Source organism: Microtus pennsylvanicus, chromosome 2, assembly GCF_037038515.1.
Source record: "Microtus pennsylvanicus isolate mMicPen1 chromosome 2, mMicPen1.hap1, whole genome shotgun sequence".
NCBI lineage: Eukaryota > Metazoa > Chordata > Mammalia > Rodentia > Cricetidae > Microtus > Microtus pennsylvanicus.
In genome coordinates, this window is record NC_134580.1 from 147,147,914 (window position 1) to 147,170,953 (window position 23,040).

General features: G+C 49.6%; 2 protein-coding genes across 2 annotated transcripts in view; one reads left to right on the top strand and one right to left on the bottom strand.

The window, feature by feature from the left end:
- Window positions 1-354: 354 nt before the first annotated feature.
- Rtf2 (replication termination factor 2) overlaps window positions 355-23,040 on the top strand; it is a 32,499-nt gene continuing 9,813 nt past the window's right edge. Inside the window, exons 1-6 of the mRNA XM_075963213.1 lie at window positions 355-513; window positions 4,603-4,697; window positions 5,644-5,737; window positions 6,892-7,031; window positions 7,532-7,610; window positions 22,287-22,400. Coding sequence (XP_075819328.1) covers window positions 445-513; window positions 4,603-4,697; window positions 5,644-5,737; window positions 6,892-7,031; window positions 7,532-7,610; window positions 22,287-22,400 — 591 coding nt within the window. The 5' untranslated portion in view covers window positions 355-444. The remainder of the gene's footprint in view (window positions 514-4,602; window positions 4,698-5,643; window positions 5,738-6,891; window positions 7,032-7,531; window positions 7,611-22,286; window positions 22,401-23,040) is intronic.
- On the bottom strand, window positions 10,290-14,174 carry LOC142845190 (putative beta-1,3-galactosyl-O-glycosyl-glycoprotein beta-1,6-N-acetylglucosaminyltransferase 7). Its single transcript, XM_075963948.1, has 3 exons — window positions 13,205-14,174; window positions 12,276-12,371; window positions 10,290-10,513 (listed from the first exon to the last, which is right to left on the bottom strand). Exons 1-3 carry the CDS (start codon window positions 14,172-14,174, stop codon window positions 10,290-10,292), a joined length of 1,290 nt encoding a protein of 429 aa, XP_075820063.1.

The window sequence follows — 23,040 nt, forward strand, 5'->3', positions numbered from 1 at the left end:
CCTTAGTCTCACAGCAAAGCTCGTCCTGGTCTGCGAAATGCTCAGGGTCCAGGGGCGCAGGCCTCGGAGCCAACACTAAAGGTGTTGTTTGGCGTTCACGCTTCACCTAGCGCCTCCCAGCTGCCGGGACCCAGAAAAAAGCCCCGGGGAGCCGCTGCAAAGACAAAAGGCCCGCCCACAGCCGGAAGTGGGCGCATTCCCGAGGACGCGCCGGCGTACGGCCCTGAAGCCACGCCCAACTCCGGGCTACGTTCCCATAGCAACCGCTGCTGAGCAAGGAAATCCTGGGTCGTGGAGTGGATGCGTGCAGTGGCCCCGCCCCCGTTGCGGCGCGATGACTTGCGTCATCGAGGAGCGCCGGAAGTGTCTACGATTTCGGCAGAGACCCCGGAAGCGGCGGTCTCTGGTTTTGGTTTTTGCTGAGGCTCTGACTCCGGGCTTAGGATGGGTTGCGACGGAGGAACAATCCCCAAGAGGCACGAGCTGGTGAAGGGGCCGAAGAAGGTCGAGAAGGTAAGCGGGGACCGCGGGTGGCGGGGCTCGGGATAAAGTGTCCACCGGCGCCTAAGGAGGGTTTGCTGTTTTCAGTCACTGGACAGCACGATTAGACGGAGGAATCTTCCCAACAGACTCGGTATTGATGATAAGTAAACATTAACGCTCAAAATGACAGAGGCTGGAGGGCTAGTGAGTGGCCCAGCCGGTTAGCGGCGATCGCATTGACAGTTGCTCGTGGGTTTTTGTTTTGTTTTCTAGTGAGGTTCTCACTAGGTGGCCCTGGCTGTCTGGAACTCCTGCCTCTGTCAGTTGAGTGCTGGAATTAAAGGTGTGGGCCACCATGCCTGGCACTTTGTGTATTTTAAAACATACCTTTATTTTTAGTTATGTTTGTGTGTGGACACGTGAGTGCGGTACCCAAGGAGGCCAGAAGAAGGAATCAGACCTCTTAGGGCTGGAGTTACAAGTTTTTGTGAGCCATCAGACTGGGCTGTTAGCAACCAAACTCGGGTCCTTTGAAAGAACAGTACAAAGGCTTAACCACTGAGCTTGTCTCTCCAGCCAGAGCATCGTGTCTATTAAAGAAGTCTTCCCGTGCCGGGTGGTAGTGGCTCACGCCTTTAATCCCAGCACTTGGGAGGCAGAGGCAGGCGGATATATGTGAGTTCGAGGCCAGACTGGTCTACAGAGTGAGTTCCAGGACAGGCACCAAAGCTACACAGAGAAACTCTGTCTTGAAAAACAAAAGAAAAAAAAAGTCTTCCCGTACCATTCCCTTATTTTGTAAGGTCAAACCCTGTATTAAACTGGTTCAGCACTGAGCTCATCGAATTGGTGATTGACCCCAGTTGATCCCCACCCAAACTCGCATCCGGCACAATGAATATTTTTTTTACAATGAATATTTTTGAATAAATGAGTGAACAGTCTTTAAACCTTACAAGACATTGAACAAACTGTATAGTTCTACACTAATGGCAAGGAAACTGAGTCCAGGAACGTGAATTAATGCTACCAAAGTCATACAGCCTGTAGTTGTGAACCGTTATTCTCATCCAGTTAGGTGCACTTCAAAGCTGGGGCTGGTGGTGACTGTGTAATATAAGGCATGGAAGGCCCTTGATAACAATTTCCAGCACAGGGAGAGTCATGTTTTCTAATCCAGCATTCAAAGAACTTTGGATTGGAGGTGAATCCCATCCAGTATTGTATTTGAGACACTGCATTTGTGGGTATTGACTATATAGATATATATGTATGTATATAATGTATATGTATATATGTATATGTATTTATCTCCTATGTGAACTGGGGGCCCTGCATGTCTTAGCTCTGTAGCCTCTATAATGTTTCCTTACATAATAGACATTCACGAGTGTGTTAAAAGTGAGGCTGGAGTGCCCTCGGACCATGCCACCAGGTCACATTCAAGTGTGCATTGGGTGTTCATCCTCTTTTGTTCTCTCGTGCCCAAGACTGATAAGTAGTGTGATGAAAGTTGGCCAAAATAATAATAATAATCTCAGATGGTAAAGAAAGGAAAGAATGATCAGGAAGGGTGGTTTTTATTAATCCCATTCATACAAGTACTTACTAAATGCTTGTTGTATGCTACTGGTCCTGAGGGCAAAGCTTAGAATAGAGTGATCTGTCCCTTCTAGAACTTCTATTTCAAATGCCGATTATGAAGTAATAATATAGATGGGGGGATCTGCCCCTGCCTTGACACACAGCTTCTTTGTCCTATGGAAATATCACTTGTTCTAAGTGAGATGTGTGATGACTTTTTTTTTTTAATTTGAAATAAGATCTCGCTATGTAGTCCTGGCTGGTCTGGAACTCTCTATGTAGATCAGACTGGCCTCACTAATAGAAATCCACCTGCCTCTGCCACAAATGCTAAGGTTAAATGTGTGTATCATAACACCCAGTCCTGATGACTTGAACTCCTAGCTGGGAACTAGTCACCAGAATGACAAAATCATGCTTAGAAGCTTTACGCTTATTTTTCTCTTTTGATATTTGTTTATTATTTTCCCTGTATACACATGAGTTTACATGCACCACGTATGTGCAGAGCCCCAAGGAGGCCAGAAGAGGGAATTAGAGTCCCCTGAAACTAGAACTATTAGCTGCCTAACATGGTTATTGGGAACCAAAACTGGGTCTTCTGCAAGAGCAGTAATGCTCTTAAACATTGAGTCATCTCTGCAGCCCTGCAACTTGGCACTTTTATACCCTCCGTATTCCAGGAGGAACTGTTGTGTGCTAACTTACTGTAAGACACATTAGCTGGAGCTAGGTCAGAGGGAGAGCCCCTCTGGGTATGTGCAAAGTGGTTCTGCTTTTTATAATGCCTGTGCACACTGTTTAATGATGTGATATAAACCTGCTTTGTGTGTGTCAGGTGTTGGATCTTTATTAACTGAACATTAATTTAAAACCTTTTTAAAATTTGTGTTACATGACACATATGTGGAGGTCAGAGAGCATCTTTTGGAAGCTGGTTCTCTTGTTCCACTGTGGGTTCCGGGATCACATTGAACTTGGATTTTTTGTCATTATTGTTGTTGTTTGTTTGTTTTTGGGTTTTTTCACCTCTGAGACATCTTACCTGCCCTAATTTTTAAAAAACTTTTCAAAGTCCAAACTTCATATATCACTTTTTATTTATTTTTTTTATTATTAACTTATGTATGTTAGGCAAATGTCTTGCCACCATCTGCATTCTCTACATGACGTTCATATGCATGTTTTCTTTTTGTAATTTTGCAGGGGTTTGGTTCGGAGGTTTTGTTGTTGTTTTTATTTTCTCGAGACAGGGTCTCTCTGTCTAGCCTTGGATGTTCTGGAACTTGCTCTGTAGACCAGGCCAGCCTTAAACTTAGAGATCTGCCTGCCTCTGCCTTCCCAGTGCTAGGATTAAAGGTGTACACCACCACTGCCCAGCTCTCTTTTTTATGATTTTTAAAAATACATTTACTTGTTTGGTTGGGGCCTATGGGACATGAATGTCACATGTGGAGGGCAGAGGACAAGTTCTCTCCTTTACCATATGGGTCCCAGGGACAAAATCTCAATATCTCTCTCTCTCTCTCTCTCTCTCTCTCTCTCTCTCTCTCTCTCTCTCTGTGTGTGTGTGTGTGTGTGTGTGTGTGTGTGTGTGTGTGTCGCTCTGCTGTTTTCTTTTAGGAGCAGCATCTTTTTGGGTTATCCATCCAGGCTGGCCTCACACTTTATCCTTTTGCCTCAGTGTCTCAAGTACTAGGATTATAGTCTCTACTGCTCCTGGGTGTGTGTCATTGTTCTTGATTTAAAGATTAGAACCATCACAGCGTATGTCTTAGTCACTTTCCTTTGCTGTGATAAACACCACAACCAAGGCAGCTTATAAAGTTTATTTTGACTTACACTTCCTGAGGGAGGGTCCATGGCAGCCAGTGACAGAGCAGGAACATGGTCACATTTTCATCCACACACAGGAAGCAGAAAGAGTGAATGAGAAGGGGGGCAAGGTTATAAACCCTGCAAGCCCACCTTCAGGACTGTACTTCCTCCAGCAAGGGTACACCTCCAAGGTTTCCTAACTCCTCAAATAGTACCACCCAGTGGGGACCAAGTGTTCATGTATATGAGCCCATGTTATATGGGATTTCCTTCTGTATACTGTGCATATGTTTTATTGCATTGGTTAATAAAGACGTTGCTTTGTCCTATGGTAGGGCAGAGTAGAGCTAGGCAGGAAAACTAAAGTGAATGCAGGGAGAAAAGGTGGAATCAGGAAGGCACCACATAGCTGCCCAAGGAGAAAGACACTGGAACCTTACAGGTAAGCCACAGTCTCTTGGTGATACATAGATTAATAGAAATGGGTTAATTTAAGATATAAGAGTTAGTTAATAAGAAACCTGAGCTAACAGGTCAAACAGTGTTGTAATTAATATAGTTTCTGTGTGATTATTCAGGTCTAGGTGACCGGGAAACCCAGCGTGCAGTCTCCGGTTACACCTGTGAGGGACATTTCTCATTCAAACCACCACCGTGTGTCATTAGATACATTTTACATGTGAAAGGACCGGAAAGACTGTGTGCTTTCTTTCCTAGGTTGACAAAGATGCTGAGCTGGTGGCCCAGTGGAACTATTGTACTCTAAGTCAGGAAATCCTGAGGCGTCCAATTGTTGCCTGTGAACTTGGCAGGTATGGATCCTTTACTTAGTCAAGATGAATTGACTCTGTTGATTTTGATGAGAAGTTGAGGCACTTGATTGATGGGCTAGGAACTCTCCTAAGCAGATATGTGGGGAAGATGGCTTGCGTCTGGACATGGCTCTGCACCTTCCTCCTCAACTTGGTTTACACTCAGGAGCCATAGTAACTGCTTAGATATAAACCTGAAGCAGCCGTGACAGCCATAGAGAGCAGCAGGGAGTCGGAGAACTGGAGAGGGCATGACCTGCCTAAAGGGGGTGGGGATGGGGCTGCTACTCACTCTAGCCGGTTCTTGTAACTGAAGAATGTGGGCCTAGTTAGTGGTCGTAAATCTTCTGATACTTATTTTTGAAGAACAGGGAAAGTAAGGACTTTCACACTGATTCTTCCAAGTCTTGAAGTCCTTGTTTAGGTGTAGTTGAGCCTGGCAGTTTGCCTCCTTAACTTAAAGTTGCTGCTCCGTGTTGTCTGCTCTGCGGCAGTTGAAGCGGGGTTACACCTGCTCGGTGTGCTCTGTGGCAGTTGAAGTGGGATTACACCTGCTCCGTGTGCTCTGCCACAGTTAAAGTGGGGTTACACCTGCTCGGTGTGCTCTGAAGCAGTTGAAGTGGGTTACACCTGCTCAGTGTGCTCTGCAGCAGTTGAAGTGGGTTACACCTGCTCAGTGTGCTCTGCAGTAGTTGAAGTGGGTTACACCTGCTCAGTGTGCTCTGCAGCAGTTGAAGTGGGTTACGCCTGCTTGATGTGCTCTGCAGCAGTTGAAGTGGGGTTACACCTGCTCAGTGTGCTCTGCAGCAGTTGAAGTGGGGTTACACCTGCCGTTAGCAGCACAAGATGTTGTTAGCAATGTGGATGACTTTAGTCATGTTTATTTCTTCTCCGTTTGGTTATCTGAAATCGCTGCTGTTGTATAAACTGATCCTTACTCTTGTAGACTGTATAACAAAGATGCTGTCATCGAGTTCCTGTTGGACAAATCTGCTGAAAAGGCTCTGGGGAAGGCAGCCTCACACATTCGAAGCATCAAGGTAGGACAAGGAACATGGGTGAGCTCCAAGGGCCTCAGTGAGTGAGGTCACTATTACAGGATTTGTGTATGATAGAGATGGCTCAGTGCGGGGAAGCACTTGCCGCCTGCCTGATGGTGCAAACCTAGAACCCGAGTTCTGTCCCTGGGACCCACGTGGTGGAAAGAGAGAAACAACCCCATAGGTTGGTCTCTGACCTCTCCGGGTGTGCTGTAATGGGTGTGTGTAAGCACCTGTATACACACACACACTAAAGTAAATACATGAATAAGCACGTAAAATTCTTTTTTAAAAACTGGATTTGGAACCTGGGAAGATTGACTAATTGGTAAAAAGCTTGACAGGCAAGCATGAGGACTTGAGTTCAAATCTCCAGTGCTCAGATAAAAAGCGAGATTTGGTGAGTGTGTCTGTGATCTTGACGCTGGGAGGCTCTCAGGCTCACTGGACAGTTGGTCTGGCTGTGTTGTTGAGCTCCAGGCTCACTTAGACTTTCTGAGAAAATGAGCTGGAGAGATAGAGGAAGACGCCTGAGCCGAGTGCAGTGACTCATGCCAATAGGATATGCTGAAGAGGTGGAGGCAGGAGGATCACCAGGAAGACAGCTGACAGTGACCAGGCCAGAGCCTCACACACACATGCACATGAGCACATGCATGTGTATACACCACACATAACAAATAAGCATGGAAAGATTACATACCTAATGATGAAATAGTCTCTGTCTTAGACTCCTGCAGCTTACAATTCTTTTCTTTCTGGTGCTGCCAAAATGATGGGCATGCCTTAGAAGTCACTTCCCCCTGGCCGGGATGGCCGTACAGCTGACCCGCAGAGCCCTGTGGGTCGGGTGCACACTCCTCCTCCCAGGCCAGGGCGGCCATGTTGCTGACCCGCAGAGCCCTGTGGGTTTAAGTGCACACTCCTCCTCCCGGGCCAGGACGGCCATGTTGCTGACCCGCAGAGCCCTGTGGGTTTAAGTGCACACTCCTCCTGGGCCAGGGCAGCCATGTTGCTGACCCGCAGAGCCCTATGGGTCGGGTGCACACTCCTCCTCCTGGGCCAGGGTGGCCATGTTGCTGACCCATAGAGCCCTGTGGGTCAGGTGCACTGACTGAGCTCATCTCATCAGCATTATTCATGGTTCTCTACAGAATGTGACAGAACTCAGGCTTTCTGACAACCCCGCCTGGGAAGGGGATAAAGGAAACACCAAGGGTGACAAACATGATGACCTCCAGCGAGCACGGTTCATCTGCCCTGTGGTGGGCTTGGAGATGAATGGCCGGCACAGGTGAGTAGTGACGGGATGGGTGAAATGATTCTAGTCTCGTTGGCATTTCTCTGTGCTCTCCTAGGGCTGGAGTAGGGCCTTGTGAGAAATAGTGCCCAGTCACGGCGGGCTCCTTCCCCAGCGGCCATCTGTGCACTCTGCCCACCCTGCTCAGTTCATTCAGAACTATGGCTCTGCTCAGCTCCGTGGCCCTGCTCTGTGCTGTGGCCTTGCTCAGCTCCGTGGCCCTGCTCTGTGCTGTGGCCTTGCTCAGCTCCGTGGCCCTGCTCTGTGCTGTGGCCTTGCTCAGCTCCGTGGCCCTGCTCTGTGCTGTGGCCTTGCTCAGCTCCATGGTCCTGTTCTATGCTGTGGCTCAGCTCCATGGCTCTGCTCAGCTCCCTGGCCCTGCTCTGTGCTGTGGCATGTTCTGTGTTGTGGCCCTACTCTGTGCCCTGGTCGGGTGCTGCATGTCCACTGGTCTTAGTGCTGGCTCGAGCTGCTCTTCTTTGGTCTCTTTCCAGGTTTTGCTTCCTTCGATGCTGCGGCTGTGTGTTTTCTGAACGCGCATTGAAAGAGATAAAAGCTGAAGTTTGCCACACGGTGAGTTCCCACCATACTTCATTTGTTCCTTCTTAGCAACTGGGGGAGTGGCTTCAGCGTGTCTCCCGCTGTCATTTCAGTCCTGAGATCTTTGTCAAAGCATCTGATGCGTCTGAGTCTCCTCATCTTCCACGGCTCTTCACTGTTGCAGGTCCAGGCTCGCACACACTTCACACCCTGGCCACTCTTCCGAGCCCAGTTCTTCTCCAGACTGCCCCCTGGAGGGCCATGTTCTGTCTCCACCCCATGTGCTCTGCAGATCCTTCTTGCTGGTCCTCATCACTGAGTACCGTGTTACCCCTTGGTCTCATCATCACAGAATTGTACATGTGTGTGTCAGACTCCCAGCTGGACCGTGTGCTTTTGAGGTCAGGAGACAAGGTGTGCTGTCCCTTGATCTCCAGGCCATGTCACCAGTACGTGAGCACATAAGGAGTGTTCTTCCAGATCGTCCTTGCCCATCCAAAGGAAAGTGTGATGATGTGGCCCTTGCAAGTGGTACTGCCCTGAGCCTTGCCTTCTTTGGGTTCCTCTGGTGTTTATCTGCGTGACATTTACTGTAATGTAGATAGAAGCCACGCATGACTCTGTTCAGTGAGTGTAGTGTGCTTAGGCCTGTGATGGATTGCACCCTCTGTTGGTGGCTTTTCGTGAGCAATTGTCATGGCAGTTCCTGTCCTAGCCCTTTACTCGTGGGGTGTCCTGAGGAAAAGACCCACCAAAGTCCTGCTCCCGGGGAGCCCTCTCCTGCCGGGAGACCCTCACGGAAGGCTCCATAGTCAGGGGAGAGTGTTGACCTTAGCAGTGGGCAGTGGAGACGTCCTGAAGCTTTGAATTCAGCTAAAGGGCACAACGGCACTATCTTAACATTTTCAGTGCACAGTAGGGAAAAATGTTCGCTGTAACACACTGCTTCAGTCTTATTTTGCTTAAGTTGACCTAGGGTCTGCATTAAGATATCTTCACTCTGCTCGGCTTTCCAGGCCACATGACTGGATGTGACCTCATCTCTGTGTGGGAGAGCCTCAGGTGACAGAGGTCTTTATAGTGTGTGGTAGTTTCCTTTCTAGGGCTCCTACTTTAATTTTTTTTCTTTCTTTTTTTTTTGTGGTAATGAATTATTAATTAATTAATTAATTAATTAATTAATTAAAGATTTCTGCCTCCTCCCCTCCACCACCTGGAGGTGAACATAGCGGACAATGAGGACTACTGAGAACTCAAGATCAATGACACTGGGTTTTGATCCTACTGCACGTACTGGCTTTGTAGGAGCTTAGGCAGTTTGGATGCTCACCTTACTACTTTAATTTTTTTAAAAAAAGAAAAGAAAGTATTTCCAGGCTGGAGAGAAGGCTCTGGTTGTTCTTGTAGAGGTCCTGAATTCAATTCCCTGCACCGCATGGTGTAACTCCCGTTCCAGGGGAGCCAGCATGGACTGCTGACTGCCATGGGCATGTGGTACACACGCATACCTGCAGGCAGCACATCCATACACGGACAGTAGTTGAGTGTTTTTGGAATTCGGTCCCAGGGGCAATTGTATGGGGCGGGGTAATGAGGGAGGGAGCTCTGCGATTAAGTCAGGTTTATTAAACAGGTACAAAATACAGAGTACACTCACAATACAGAAGGAGGCTGCAACCTGCTGCTGCTGCAGCTGCTAATCCTCCCGTTCCCAAGGACAACTAGGGAGGTCTGGGGAAGGCTACCAAGCTGCAGCTGCCAGCACCAGCAAGCCCTCCACAGTCTTAAGAGCCCCTGTGACTCTTCCCCCTGGGGTTTTAACGGATCACTATCTCCAGAGAAGACCACGCCCATTGGGCCAAGCCTCTCTGTACAATTGGCTGTCAGACTAAATTCCCACAACAGTTGAACATGTCAGTTTTTATGTCATGGAGGACATTGTTAGGGAAAGAGTACATATAAAAGTGTCCCGTAACAGTGGTAACAGTGGCAGTAGAAGAGCCGGGACTTAGGAAGGAAGGACCTGCATCTGTGACTCGGGATGGCTAAGGCCATTCATGCCTTCAGCTGGTACGCCCAGGGTGTTGACTGTTTGCCACATGAATTAACTGACTTGAAAAACTAATTAAAAGTCAAGAGTGGCTCCTCCGTCTCCTTCCACACTTCTCTGCGGCAGCCCCTGTGGTGGTGGCATTGGCCAGTGCCATCGTGGGCCATCCATCATGGCTGGAAGAATGAGTAGATGGCCGGCCAAGACTACACAGACTTCAGGCAGCCCTCTTAAGGTGTGTTTCCCTCTGTAGGATAATTCATTTTACCCAGAGAAGGTGTCCCCTAGATGGTTTTCTGGAATTTTCTAGAACAAAGGTGTACTATTCTTAGCGAACAGGGATAGCTCCAGAGAAGCATGGTTTTCTTCTGGGCGGGGCATTGTTCTGTATTTGTGCCTCTTACACAGCATCTCCAGGCCCTCAGAACAAGACCTGAACTGAACTCATCGGGTGGAGAAATGCGACCTTCAGCAGCTGCTCCCTGCAGCGCTCAGCCTTCTGGTGCTGATCTGTCCTCCCAGCCACAGCCTCGGTTATTTTCCTCGTGTGCTCTCTTCCTGGCCATGGTCAGTAGGGAAGTCTGGCCAGGAGCATGTTTCTGCATCCGTTTTTAACTGATTCACATGCAGGAATTCAAACAGCAACACTGACAAAAGTGTCCCTAGTGGTGGGGTTGACTGTTGAAGTGGCTTTCCTGGGGAAACTGCCAGTGTGACTCTGCGGGGACCTCAGCCTGCCGCAGGGCTTTGAGTCTGTGCCACCTCTCTAGGCATGCCACCACCAGTGGGTCTGTGGACGCCTCAAACTTGGCAAACAAAGCTGGTGATTGGATGAGCCAAGGCAGGTCTCCCAGGCCGTAGACACAGGTGTCTTGGGCATCATGGCCTATGGATAGAAACAGAAATTTAACTGCCCATTCCCCACCGGTTCAATAGGGTCCAAGTAAGTGGTGCACACTTCCTCGGGTGTCAGCTGGGAGGGCTCCTGTGCAGAGTTCAGAATAAGTAGCATCCTGTAACTGTGGTGTCCGTCTCTGAGGTTGGATTTTGAATTTATAATGAAGGGAATTTCACCTTTGGGCTAGTATTTGGAGAACGTTCTAAATGTCAAGAGCCATGATAGCGCTGCTGCACCGGCTGAAGGCTCCTGCCTGTAAACCACACTTGGGAGGCTGAGGCATGAGGATTGCCATGAATTTGAAACAGACTTAATACCAGGCCAGTCTGAGCCTGATGAGCCCTGGATCTAATTTCTATTTTAATTACTTACTCTTGGACCAAGCTTCACTCGGAAGAACCAATAGAGTTGATGACTCTCTATCCCAGACCTTTCTGATGAACTGCCCACAGCCGAGGAGACGCCTGAAAGATCATGGAATCAGATCTGACAGCTGTGTAGAATGCAGCCACTTCTATAATCGCAGCACTTGGGGGGCTGAGGCAGGAGGATCATAGATTTAAGGCCAGCCTTAGCTACATAGCAAAACCCTATCTCAAAAGAAAGATGAACAAGGGTCTGGTGGTGTAGCTCAGTAAGGTGTATGTGTGTGTGTGTGTGTGTGTGTGTGTGTGTGTGTGTGTGTGTGTGTGTGAGAGAGAGAGAGAGAGAGAGAGAGAGAGAGAGAGAGAGAGAGATGCTGTTGTAACTCACTGTAGCTCCCTATTGAATTACAATTGTCTACCTTTAAAAAAAAAGCAGCAACCTTCTAACCAGGCATGTGCCTTTAATCCCAGGAGGTAGAGACAGGCAGATCTCTGAACTCTGGACTAGCCTGGTCTATATAGTGAGTCTTTCTCCCCATCCCCCAGAAAAACAACCCTGTGAGCTAAACCTTTACCCAGCCCCTGACCTGGCATTGTCAAGACAACTGTGTTTACCCGCCCTTTAGCTACTTTGGCATCAGAGTTGACATCCACCCACCCCATAACTTGTTTATTTTATGTCAGTCTTTTAGATAGTTGGGCATGGGGGGCCTGACTTACTCTGTGTGTCTGGTTTACTGTCCTAATCCAGGGTCCACACTCAAGGGCAGTGTCAAGTGGGACGATGCCCCTTGTGTGGTAGCTGGTACTGTGCCTAGGAAGCTGCTTGTGGACAGACGGCAGCCCCCAAAAGGGGTGCTGTGCCATGCTACAGCTCTCTCTGTAGTCAGCCTGTGTGGCCTGCAACTTGTACCCCAACATGCGTGCACCCCCACACTCTTGAACTCTGAAGAGCACTGACCCTCTGTTCCCTCATTAGCATAGTGCAGTGAAATGATGATTCCCCCAAAGCTGTTCGGACTCCTCCAAAGTGAGCTGGGGTGACCGAGGACTGGACCTTATCCTCCTAGAGCGCCATAGCTTCCTATGCGCTGTTTGTCCAGACTGGCTTGCCGTCGGCCAGGGCTCTGCAGACATTTCATAACTGGGCCCACAACTGCCCCTTTCCCTCTGTGACTCAAACCTCTGGGGTGCCAGAGAGGTGGAGAATTTGTGGTTCCTGACAGAAAACCCACCAGAGCAAACCAGAAAGGCACCTCGGCAGCAAGAACTCCCTGAGAGCTGCTTGGGTGCCCTGTACACTGCATGAACCAGACATGGTGGCTGGCGCACATCTTTAATGCCAGCACTCTGCACACAGAGACAGGCTGCTGTTGATTCTTTACCTGTACACCCCTTGTGGCCGTCTCCTTCCTCCATTCTCCATTTAATGGCTTGGATGTTTCCTTCCCAGCCAGCACCTGATGTGGCACCTGGAGCATCTGAGGGGTGGGGGGACAAAATCAGGATACACTGTGGTGTGCAGTTCCGGCTGCTGGGATGCAAGCTTTGATAGAGTCTCTCGAAATTCACTGGATGTGTGTAAAGGGTCCTGAGGACCATGCTGTGGCCCTGGGCTGCGTTTCCCTCTAATAGCCTTGGTAGGTGATGTGGGAACAGGACTTGCAGTGGGTATAGGAAACCACAGAATGGTCCGAGACCGTTTCTGCAGGGTCCCTGTTTGCAAGAGTGTTATCTGTCGATGGACATAGGCAGCCATGCTTGAAGCAGCACTCTTCGGAGGAACCAGCCGGCCTTCCTCTAGGATGACTTAATAAGCCCACTTAAAGGATGGCACCAGAGTTCCCTCAGAAGTGGTGGGGTTGCCACAGACATTATTTTTTTATATTTGGGCTTTATGTTTTGTCTTGTCTTTTTCTTTTTCTGTTTTCTAATCAAGAACTCATTCTGTAGCCCAGGGTATATTCCCAGAACTATGACTGACAGATGTGAGCCCTTAGCACAATGCCAGGCCATAGTAACTATCCATTAACTTTACCAAGTGGATGAAAAAAAATACAGATTTTTTCCAAACATTGTGCCCAGGATTTCCTAAAGGTTCTATTGGAGGAGACACAGAATGAGCCTAAGATGGGAACATGACAAGACTGTCTCCCTACCTCCACACCCCTAGAACCAGAGGCCACCCATGTTCTGCAGGTGGAAGGCCTTGTGAGATGCAGGCCCTGTACAAAGCCACAGCAGGACAGCAGGAAAAAACCCACCCCTGACAGCTACTTCCCAGAGCGGCACCCACACTGCGGAGTGATCCTACCTTTCAGTTGGCTCAGGGTCGCCCAGTAGTGCATCTCCGGGCTCTGGACGTCTTTGGACCACTGCAGCATGCGTTTTGCACGGGGGTCAGTCAGGATGAACCCTACAAACTTTCTCGTAAGTGCGAAGTAAGCACTTCCAGAGTAAACTGTCAGATTATGGGGTGGTTTTTGTTTGAGCCTTGTCTTTGGAGATGTGTGGGCATTTTCTTTGGGGTGAGGCTCAGGGGGGCTCTGGACTGGCTTTGGGTTGGTATTTGGAAGTGGGATCAGCCTGGGAGTGATGTTTTTACCCTTCCACTTGGTTCTGATGTAGCTTATGATTTCTTTGTTGGTTTTGATTGGGAATTCCTGTCCATAGAGATTCATGACATAGTGCCAGTCGAATGTGGAGTGGACAAGGTCTTTCATGCAGTTAATCTCTGCCTGCAGCCTCTTAGGGCCGTCATGAGCCACCTGCTGTGTCTTTGATGAAATGAAGACATTTTCAAAGCAGTTCACAAAGGATTGCACGGTACTCTTGACCTTCTTTGGGGCCTTTTCATCAATGTGGACACAATAGACATTCTGAGGTGCATAAATTGCCCTGAGAAGCCGCACAAACATGGCCAGCTCCTTATGAACACTGATAATATACGCCAAAGAGAAGTTCCTTTCTTCTGCAGACAGGGGTCTCGCTATGAAATGCAGCCCCCGGGCCATCCTGGAACAGTTTCCTGGTGTGCGCAAATGAGCGAGTATTTCAGAATTGTGAGGGGGTTTGCAGAATTGTGCGATTTGGGGGGCTGCCTTTTTCCCTTCAAATAAAGCTGAGCACAGTTCATCTGGATAGAAGCCACATTCCACCACAGCCAAGTGGGCGGGCTCCTCCTCAGCCTCCTCAGGATCTGGGCTCCCGAAGTAAAGGAAGATGAAGGCACAGATCACTCCACATGCCACAAGTCCAGCCTTTGTGGTTCGGAACTGGCTCATGCTTTGAGCTCAGTGCCTTCTCACCACCATAGCTTTAAATGGCTCCTCCCAGTGTCCTAAAAGAGCAACAGAGAGCATTTAGAGTCAGGTAACCTCCCTCCAACTCTCCTGAAGCACGTTAACTGTGTGTTCTTAAGAATATCACTGGGGTGTGGATGCAGCTCAGCCTGGAGAGTGTCCGCCTGGCATGCCTGAGGCCCTGGGCTCCGTCCCCAGCCCTGCGTGAACCAGGGGTGGTGTTGCCCAGCTGTTACCTCTGCCCTGGGAGGCGGGACTGAAGAGCAGAAGTTTAAGGTCATCCTTGGCTACACAGAAGTTCAGATTTGATCAGTGGATGGCTAGAAAAGTAGATGGGCAGATGGGAAAATGCCATCTGAACAGATACTGGTTTATTGGGTTCTTTCTGTCTTTTGGGGAGGGGAGGTTGTTGTGTTATACAAGCTGACCTTGAACTCATGGATTTGAGCAGTCTTCCTGTCTCAGGCTCCCAAGTTGCTGACCTCCAGGTGCATGCAGCACTCCTGAGTGTAATCTGATCATCTTTTTCTGGATGTACACTCTGGAACTATCACCACCTCAGGGCAACTTTCACCCCGAAGTGTCCTTATGCTCCCCGGAAAGCCATCTTCTTTCTACCCCATCTTTCAGCAGCCATTTATGTCTTTCTGTGTCCCTGGATTCTGTGATGTGATGTAGGTGGGATCATACAGAAGATCCGTGGCTTTTCCGAGTTAGGATAACAGTTCTGAGAGTCAGCCTCCTATTGGAGTTTCCATTAGTTCCTTTGCACTGCTGAGTGTGGCTGTGCACAACTTACTTGTTCAGCTGTTGATGGACTCTTACGTCATTTTCAACTTTTCATTATTACAAAGATGCCATGAGCACTGTGCATGAGTCTTTGTATAAACAGATGTCTTTGTCTCAAGTGAACGTGGGCTAGTGAAACAGCTGTGTCATGTGTTGGGCATGTAGCTGAATAGTGAAACGGCTGTCTTATGTGTTGGGCATGTAGCTTCACTCTGGGCTTTTCCAGGTGAGTACAGCAGCAGGTAGGAGAGTTCAGTTCGCTACACTGCATGTTGGCAGCACTCCATTTCCATGGTAACCATCCTAATTGGCTTGCAAGGGGCAATTCCCTGTGGTTTCACTGTCGTCCCTGATGACTGTCAGTGCTGAGCACACTTGCGAGTTATTCTCCTGTATTTACGCCTTTCTCTGTTACATTGAGTCTGAATCTTTCCATAGAGGATTTGAACAACAAATTGAAAGGGCATTTGTGGTTGCAAAGTTAAGCCTGTTGAAATGAGCTGAGGAATTATTTCTAGGGATTAAAATCAAGGCAGGTAATGATGTCTCCTGATGCCAGCATGGTGACCTGTCCAGAGCCACAGTAGATGTGTGGGCAGCTGCAGCTGCAGCAGGTCTTGCTGAGAGCATGCTGGAGAACTGCTGCATACCATGTTTGTCCTTCTGCATTCAGAGAGCAGAGCTGTCCAGGAGAGATGTCAGGTTGTGCTGTCAGGAGGTCTTGCTGTTTGTGAGTCATGGCGAATGGACCTGCACAGCTCTTTTCCTTGGATGTGACTTGGGGACAGGCAGAGCAGCCTTGAGAGCTCTGTCTGTTGTGGGCGGTTTAAATAGCACATTGATTTTCATTGTGGTTTCTTACCACCTAACACGCTTTGAAATACAAAATAGCCGCTGCCCTGGGCACTGGGTCACAGAAGTATCAAACCTTAGGGTCTCCTTAGCAAGAGTTTATAAAGCATGCAAGGCCTCCCTTCATATGCATAGCACTCTGGTGCCTCATCATTTCATGTCTGGTCCCCAGAATAAACAGCCCCCCACCCCCAGCGTAGAAATCCTCCAGGACAGAGGTCCTTGCTGAAGGAGATGCCGGGCAAGCCTCTCAAAACACTTATGAGTCTTTGTTTTGTCATTTTAGGCTTTTACTTATTTTTCTGTTTGTTTGGTTTTTTGTTTTTTGTTTTTTTTGAGACACGATTTCTCTATGTAACCGACAGCCCTGACTGTCCTGGAACTCACTGTGTACACCAGACTGGCCTTGAACTCACAGAGAGGTCTTTCTGGGATTAAGGGTACATGTCACCATACCCAGCTAAAGATTGGGAATTTTGAACAAGATACACAGTACACCATGGTTTGGTGCACTCCTCCTGGTGTGGTAGGTTTGCCAGGGAGAAGGCTCAGGGACTGCTTGGTTCTCCGCTGCCTGCATGGATAGGTGTGCCCCCATAAGCCTTAGCTGTAGTCAAGCCCCAGGGACTGTTCTTCAGCCATTTATATAATTAGTGAAGACAGCAGCGTACTCCCTGGCCTTTTATAGGTGAACAAAAGCAAGCTAAGTTTTTCTTCCTCCCTTTCCCCTTGTCCTCAGCCAGCCGACACTGGAGCTGACTGTGTCACGGTTCAGATGCCACTGTTTCAGCACAAGCCTGTTCACTGTTGCTGTTTAGTCACATCCATGTGATCCATTCAGAGGGTTTCCGCAAGCTTTACTGTCAAAGCCCAGCTCATGTTTCACGTCTCACAGTGAGTGCCAGGTGTTCCACCTTAAGGCTGAGGAGGCACTGGGGAGCCAGGCTAGCTGAGTGTCCCTTCTCCTTCTCCACAGACTGAGTGGTTGCCATGCCAGGCTGGTATTGGTTGGTCCCAGACCCAGTGTGACAGAGTTCCCTCAGAGCTACTTTCTGAGCATAGTGACTCAAGTCCCCGTAGCCACAGCAGGGCAGGTTCTCTTCTGTCGTCTTTATTGTCCCTGGGCTCAGGACAGTGTCCCCAGCACTCTGAACGTCAGTTATAAGCCACTAGCCGTATTGTGTTCATTGGGCTGATTTGAACCCACAGACTGTCCAACTGTCCAATAATATGGGTGTCTAGTTCACAGTGTGCTTACGCCTGAGCCCTGTGTACTGGTTCAGCTGTGTCTGCAGAGGTCTGCTCCTGGGGTGTCTGCTCAGAACAGGCTCAGCTACCAGTTCACTTTCAGTACTGCCACCAATAAAAAACTGAGGCTTTAGCCATGGCCTCCAGGCTGACTCAACTGTCAGGGTTAATACGCTGTGGCTTTTTACACCTGTGAAGTGTCATCTCTCACTTGCTGTGGAAACAGTTCACCCTGCTTCTCTTTGGCTTACAGCCGGAAACCATAGGAGTGTTTTTGAGGGGAAGTGTTGCCTGCCTGTCATCCATCACTGATCCTGTGCTTCCAGTCCTAGGCAGCTAGAAAGCCCCGCTTCCTTCAGAAGTTACACCTGCTTGCCCTGCTGCCCACCGCCCCCTCCCCACGCCGTCAGTGACACACTCACCAGGTGCAGTTCCTGTTCTGGAGGGAACCTGGGCAGGTGATGGCCCAGCCACCTCTCCTCTGGCTGCAGCTCCTTCTACTCAGAGTTTCCTGGCAGGCCGGGTTGCCTTTGCATCCCTCGGGACATATACTCTTGTTGATTCAGACACGTTGGTAGAAGAGATAGCTACTGTATCTGATCCCTGAGAATTATCCAGGATTGTATACCTGCCAAGAAAATAAAGAGCAGCAATACAAGCTGCAGACGGAGCTGCAGCCCAGATGAGGAGAGTACAACCTCCGTGCTCTGAAAGCAGTGGCCCTCTCCCTCAGCATCACACATCACACTGGGGAGAGCATTCAACCCTCAGACTCGGAAAGCTGCTAGCTGGACTGATGTTTTGTAAGATTGGGGGCACGGTCCTAAAATGCTCTTCAAGGCCAGGCATGGTAGCACACACTTTAATCCCAGCATTCTGCACTTGGGAGACTGAGGCAGGAGGATCTCTGAGTTCCCAGTTAACCTAGGCTACATACGAACTCTCCCAGGCTAGCCAAGGTGACATAGCGAGATCCTATCTCAAAACTAGAAGCAAACAACAAAACAGTCTCTTTAAAACAGGAGGCTAATTTTTCTGATACTTGTCTGTATTTAGGTTTACTCTGGATAGATCTATTTTTTTTCATGTTCATTAATTAACTTATTACTGTGTGTGTGTGTACGCGCGCGTGCACATAGGCCCTAAGTTTGAGTGGGGAGTTCAGGGGACAACTTGCAAAGGTCAGTTCTCCTTTCATTACATGGGTTCTGGGAATTATGCTCAGGTCATGAGGTCAGCAGCCAGTGTCCTTACCTGCTGAGCCATCTTGCTGGCCTGACATAAGTGGAGGGACTTGGGTCGTCAATTCCTTGTGTACCTGGGCTGCGGCTCAGTGGTAGTGTGTTCATCTAGCTTCCATCGGGTGCAGGCTTCTACCCAGCCACGGAACAGCACCGAAGACTTGACCCCACCTATGTTTCTAGATTCCAAAGCTGGATGGCAGGGTGCGTGAGTGGGTGGTGTCCTCACCTGCTGGTGGAGCAGCCTGAAGCGCAAGTGTGTTTTGTGGAACAGCTGTCGTAGCTGCTATAGAAAGAGGTCTTGGTGGGGGAGCTAGCAGAGTCTCTATGAACTTCAGGCCTACTACCCCTGAGGAGGGGGAACAGGTACCACCTGTGCCTGTGTGCGGGACTCGGATCCTGTCTGCTGAGCCTGTGCCTGTGTGCGGGCTTGGATCCTGTCTGCTGAGCCTGTGTCTGTGTGCGGGGCTCGGGTCCCGTCTGCTGAGGTACCGCCTGTGGCTGTGTGCAGGGCTCGGATCCCGTCTGCTGAGCCTGTGGCTGTGTGCGGGGCTCGGATCCCGTCTGCTGAGGCTGTGCCTGTGTGCGGGCTTGGATCCTGTCTGCTGAGCCTGTGCCTGTGTGCGGGCTCGGATCCCGTCTGCTGAGCCTGTGCCTGTGTGCGGGGCTCGGATCCCGTCTGCTGAGGCTCTGCTTCTATCTAGTAGGAATCTTGAAAGAGCAGCCAGACATGGTGCACACAACATAACGGTGGAGGCTAACCTGGGCTACAAGTGAGACCTTTCCTCAAGATTTAAAAAGATGTGAGCATGGTAGTTCTTGCCTTATTATTCTAGCACTTGGAAGGCTGAGGCAGGAGAATTACTGTGAGTTCCAGGCCAGCTTAAATTATGTAGTTCTTGACTACCGTGGGCTAGAGTGAGAGCCTGTCTCGGGTTGAAAGGAAAGGAAACGAAAGGTGTTAATAACAAAACATGGATCAATCCCACAAGCCATCTCTGCTGCCTGCGCATCAGCCATGCCCTTCCTTCCCATCACAGGTAGCCTAGATCTTCCTCCATGGAGAAGAGCTGGCTGCTGCCATGGTTGGTGCTGCCTTCATTTGTCTTACTTGTCCCTTAGGATGAATCTCTCCCCCACATCCCAAGGTCAGGTGTAAAGATACCCTCCCAAGACCAGAATAGTCCTGTGGGGCAGTCCTACGTAGCTGAGGTCCGAGCGGCTGACGTCAGTGAGTGAATGGCTCTTGTGAGGTGTTCAGAGGGAGAGGGTGCTTCCTTGTGTTTGTTTTTGCTCTTGAGGCAGGTTTTGCTCGGTCTGCATTGGCCAGAAACTGTGTCTCAGACTGGCCATGAACTCATGGTGGTTCTGCCTCCCTCTCCTTAGTGCTGGGATTATAGGCTTAAGACAACTCATTAAGAAAGGGGGGTTATTATTTATGCATGTGTGTGCCTGCATGAGTTTATGTGCACCACTTGTATGTAGGTGCCCACAGGTCAGAAGGAAGTGTCAGGTGCCCTGGAATTGAAGTTACAGGTGATGAGCCACCTTATGGGTGTTGGGAACTGAGCCTGGGTCTTTAGCAGGAGCAGTGAGCACCCTTAACCTCTGAGCCATTTCTCCAGCCTCAAATTCCTAACAGTCGGTGACTTAGTTATCAAAATCTATCAGTGTTGGGTATGTGTATGTACAGTGTCAGGCCACAGCCATGATTCTAGGCAAAGAATGTTGCTGCCATCACCATGGAAGAAAGAGCAGGGGTGCAGGGATGGGCAAAGAAGGTCACCCTGAGTTCCCAGGAGGATAGCCACAAATTTGAGGCTAAGCCTGATCTACACAGAGAGTCCAAGGGTAGCCAGAGCTCCTTAGTGAGACCCTGGTTAAAGAGAGAAACGCTTTTAAGGTTTAGCTCTTTTCCAGTTCTGGGCTCTTTCTCTACACCTCTTGAATGCAGAGTGGTCAGGAGAACACTGCCCTGACCCCTGGTGGTGACAGTCACCCCTGGTGGATCCTGGGGTCTGCTGCTCAGGATACTAAGCCACCTGTGCCCATTGGGTTGCCACCTTGACACAAGCCTGGAGGAGGACACCTCATTTGAGAAGATGCCACTGTAAACTGGCCCGTAGGCAAGCCTGTGTGGCGTTGTCTTGATTGATGATTACTTTGGAAGGGCCCAGTTCACTGGGGTCTTGTGGCCCCCCCTGCAGGTGGTCCTGGGTGTCAGAAGAAAGTAGTCTGAGCATCAGTGAGCAGGTTCCTCCTCCACCACCTCTGCTTCAGTTCCTGCCTGTAGGGGTCATGCCCTAACTTCCCTCAGGGTGGAGTACAAGTTGCACTGGCCTTGCTGTTACCACAGCGATAGAACCCCTAAGGCTTGACAGTCTTATTCTTTGACTGCAAACTGCATCCTCATGAAATTCGAGTTCAATCCTTTTTTACTTGACAAGTTTCTGGGTCAAGCTTTTCCATTGTGGAAAAACATTGGCAGCCTCTCCAGTGGTGTTCAAAACAAAAACAAAACAAAAAACAAAGCAGGGAAGTCGGGTGCCCTTGGAAAGAAACTTGAGCTGAAATCCCAGCAGGGAGGTAGGGTCCTGCCTCCTGCACTCTGCTGCCCTCAGGAGGGCTATTTACGCCAGAGTGCGCCTCCACACCCCTTGGGCCTTCCTTCCCACCTCACTCAGTTCAGAAAGATCCCTTTCCACTCCCTCTCCAAGGAAAAGGCCTCCCTCCCCCACGAAGGGATTCTGGCCCAGGACTTCCCAAGGGACAACTTGCCCAGAGACTGTTCCTCCCCACCTCGCTGCTGCTGTCCTGGTGGCTGAGAACCACAGCCCTCCACTTCAGTGGTTGCTTCCCCTCCCTCGGGTTGTTCCTCTGAAGGGCACCAAACTCAGGCTCTGTGAGTCCTCAGGGAAGCCCTGTAAAGGGAGCTGACCTGACCTGAAAGGTGGATTTGTAGTCAGTCACTCCTCACCTCTGTGGGTGCAGGAGACTGAGGTCACACACTCACACGTCCTGTGTGCTGGGAGGTGCCGAGACCTTGGGTCGTGTTCAAGGAGAGGGCCCTGTTTATTAGCTTTTTAACAGAGGATGGCAATGGCACCTCTTCCCAGATGTTACAGCCAGACTGTCTCCATACTGTGTGGTGGCCCTGAGGAACAGAGCAGCCAACTGAGGGTCTCTGTCCTGGGGTTAGACCTCCACCCCTGAGGAGGACTGAGTGACAGAGAGGTGGAGCCTAATCAAGGGGACCTGGAGACGCTGGAGCAAAAGCCTCAGTTCAGGTGGGAGAGCTTTGCTCTCTGTCGCTGTTCCTCTTCCCACCGTGTGCTAGGCACTGTGCTCAGGGCCTAGGACCCCACTCTCAGGAGACATACTGGTGTGGTGGCAGGTGGCTTTTCTGAGGAGGTGACTTGCTTGGTTACAGTTCTTGAGCATGGACACTAACAAGTATCTGTTCCCATCTCCAGGACACCGTTAGGTACTTGGACACAGTTCTGCCCTGATGTGTCTAGAGTCAACCCTTATACTTAGAAGTTTCTGGAAAGAGTGTCGGAAGTAAGCAGATACTTATGCTCTCAGCTAGGGCCTGTTGTCATGGTGTACTGTTGGTACAGAGCAGCGTGGTAGGAGAGTGACCACTGTCCCAGCAGCACAGCACAGCAACTTCAGGTGGTCCTGCACTCAGGGTCTTCTCTCAGTCCTGCTACAGAGCCCCGCACTGACCAGTGTGGGCAGTACTGGCACCATGAGCTGCCCAATCAGTTACCTATGTCGGAACCTTCCAGAGTGGGGCACCCACCAGGCTATGTTGCTCTGGGCCAAGACAGAACAGCTTATCTAAGGCGCAGGCAGAGATGCAGCAGGAACCTAGCAAGGGCTGGAGGCCAGCGCTGAGTGAAGAGCAGGCCTCTTGATATCTCCCCTCCCGTGGAAACTGACCTTGCTTTCTGCCCTCCAGTGTGGGGCTGCCTTCCAGGAGGATGACATCATTGTGCTCAATGGCACCAAGGAGGATGTGGAGTTGCTGAAGAAGAGGATGGAGGAGAGGCGGCTGCGGGCCAAGCTGGAGAAGGTAACGAGGGGGCTTCACAGGGTCCACTGCAAGCTATTCTGCTGCCTTAGCAGAGATGCTGGGGCTGGGCAAGGGGGGGTTCTATAGCTGAGTTTTGTCAGCCCAGGAGGTCTGGTCTCTAGAAACAGATTCAGGGCTTGGCTACATTAGCCTTCATCTGCTCAGGGCATGATGGTGTAGGGAGATATTAAATGACACCTGTCCATCAAGCACTTGCACAGAGTGTAACATTAGTGAACCCTCAGGACAAGGCTGTACTGATTTAAAGGAACACACATGGACAGCAGGTGCATCTCAGTAGTAGAGTCTGAGCCCTAGGTTCTGTCCTCAGTACAAAGAAATAAATAGGGGGACTCATACTCTGTTTTCATAATCATAAAGGCAAGAGTAGAAGTCAGCATCTTCCCAGGAACTCTGCCTGCAGTGTAGCCTAGCAGGCTTGGGGGAGGAGGTGCTGGATTTTTGTTGTTGTTGTTTAAGTTGGCATGCAAAGCAGTTGAATTCATTGGAGCTGTAGGGTTTTTTTTTTTTTTTTTGGTTTTTTGTTGTTGTTGTTGTTTTTTATAGATTAGGCTCAAGGAAAACTTGGGCCTACCCTTTGTTTTTACTAAGGTGGATCCAGATGTGGCACACCTGTAAT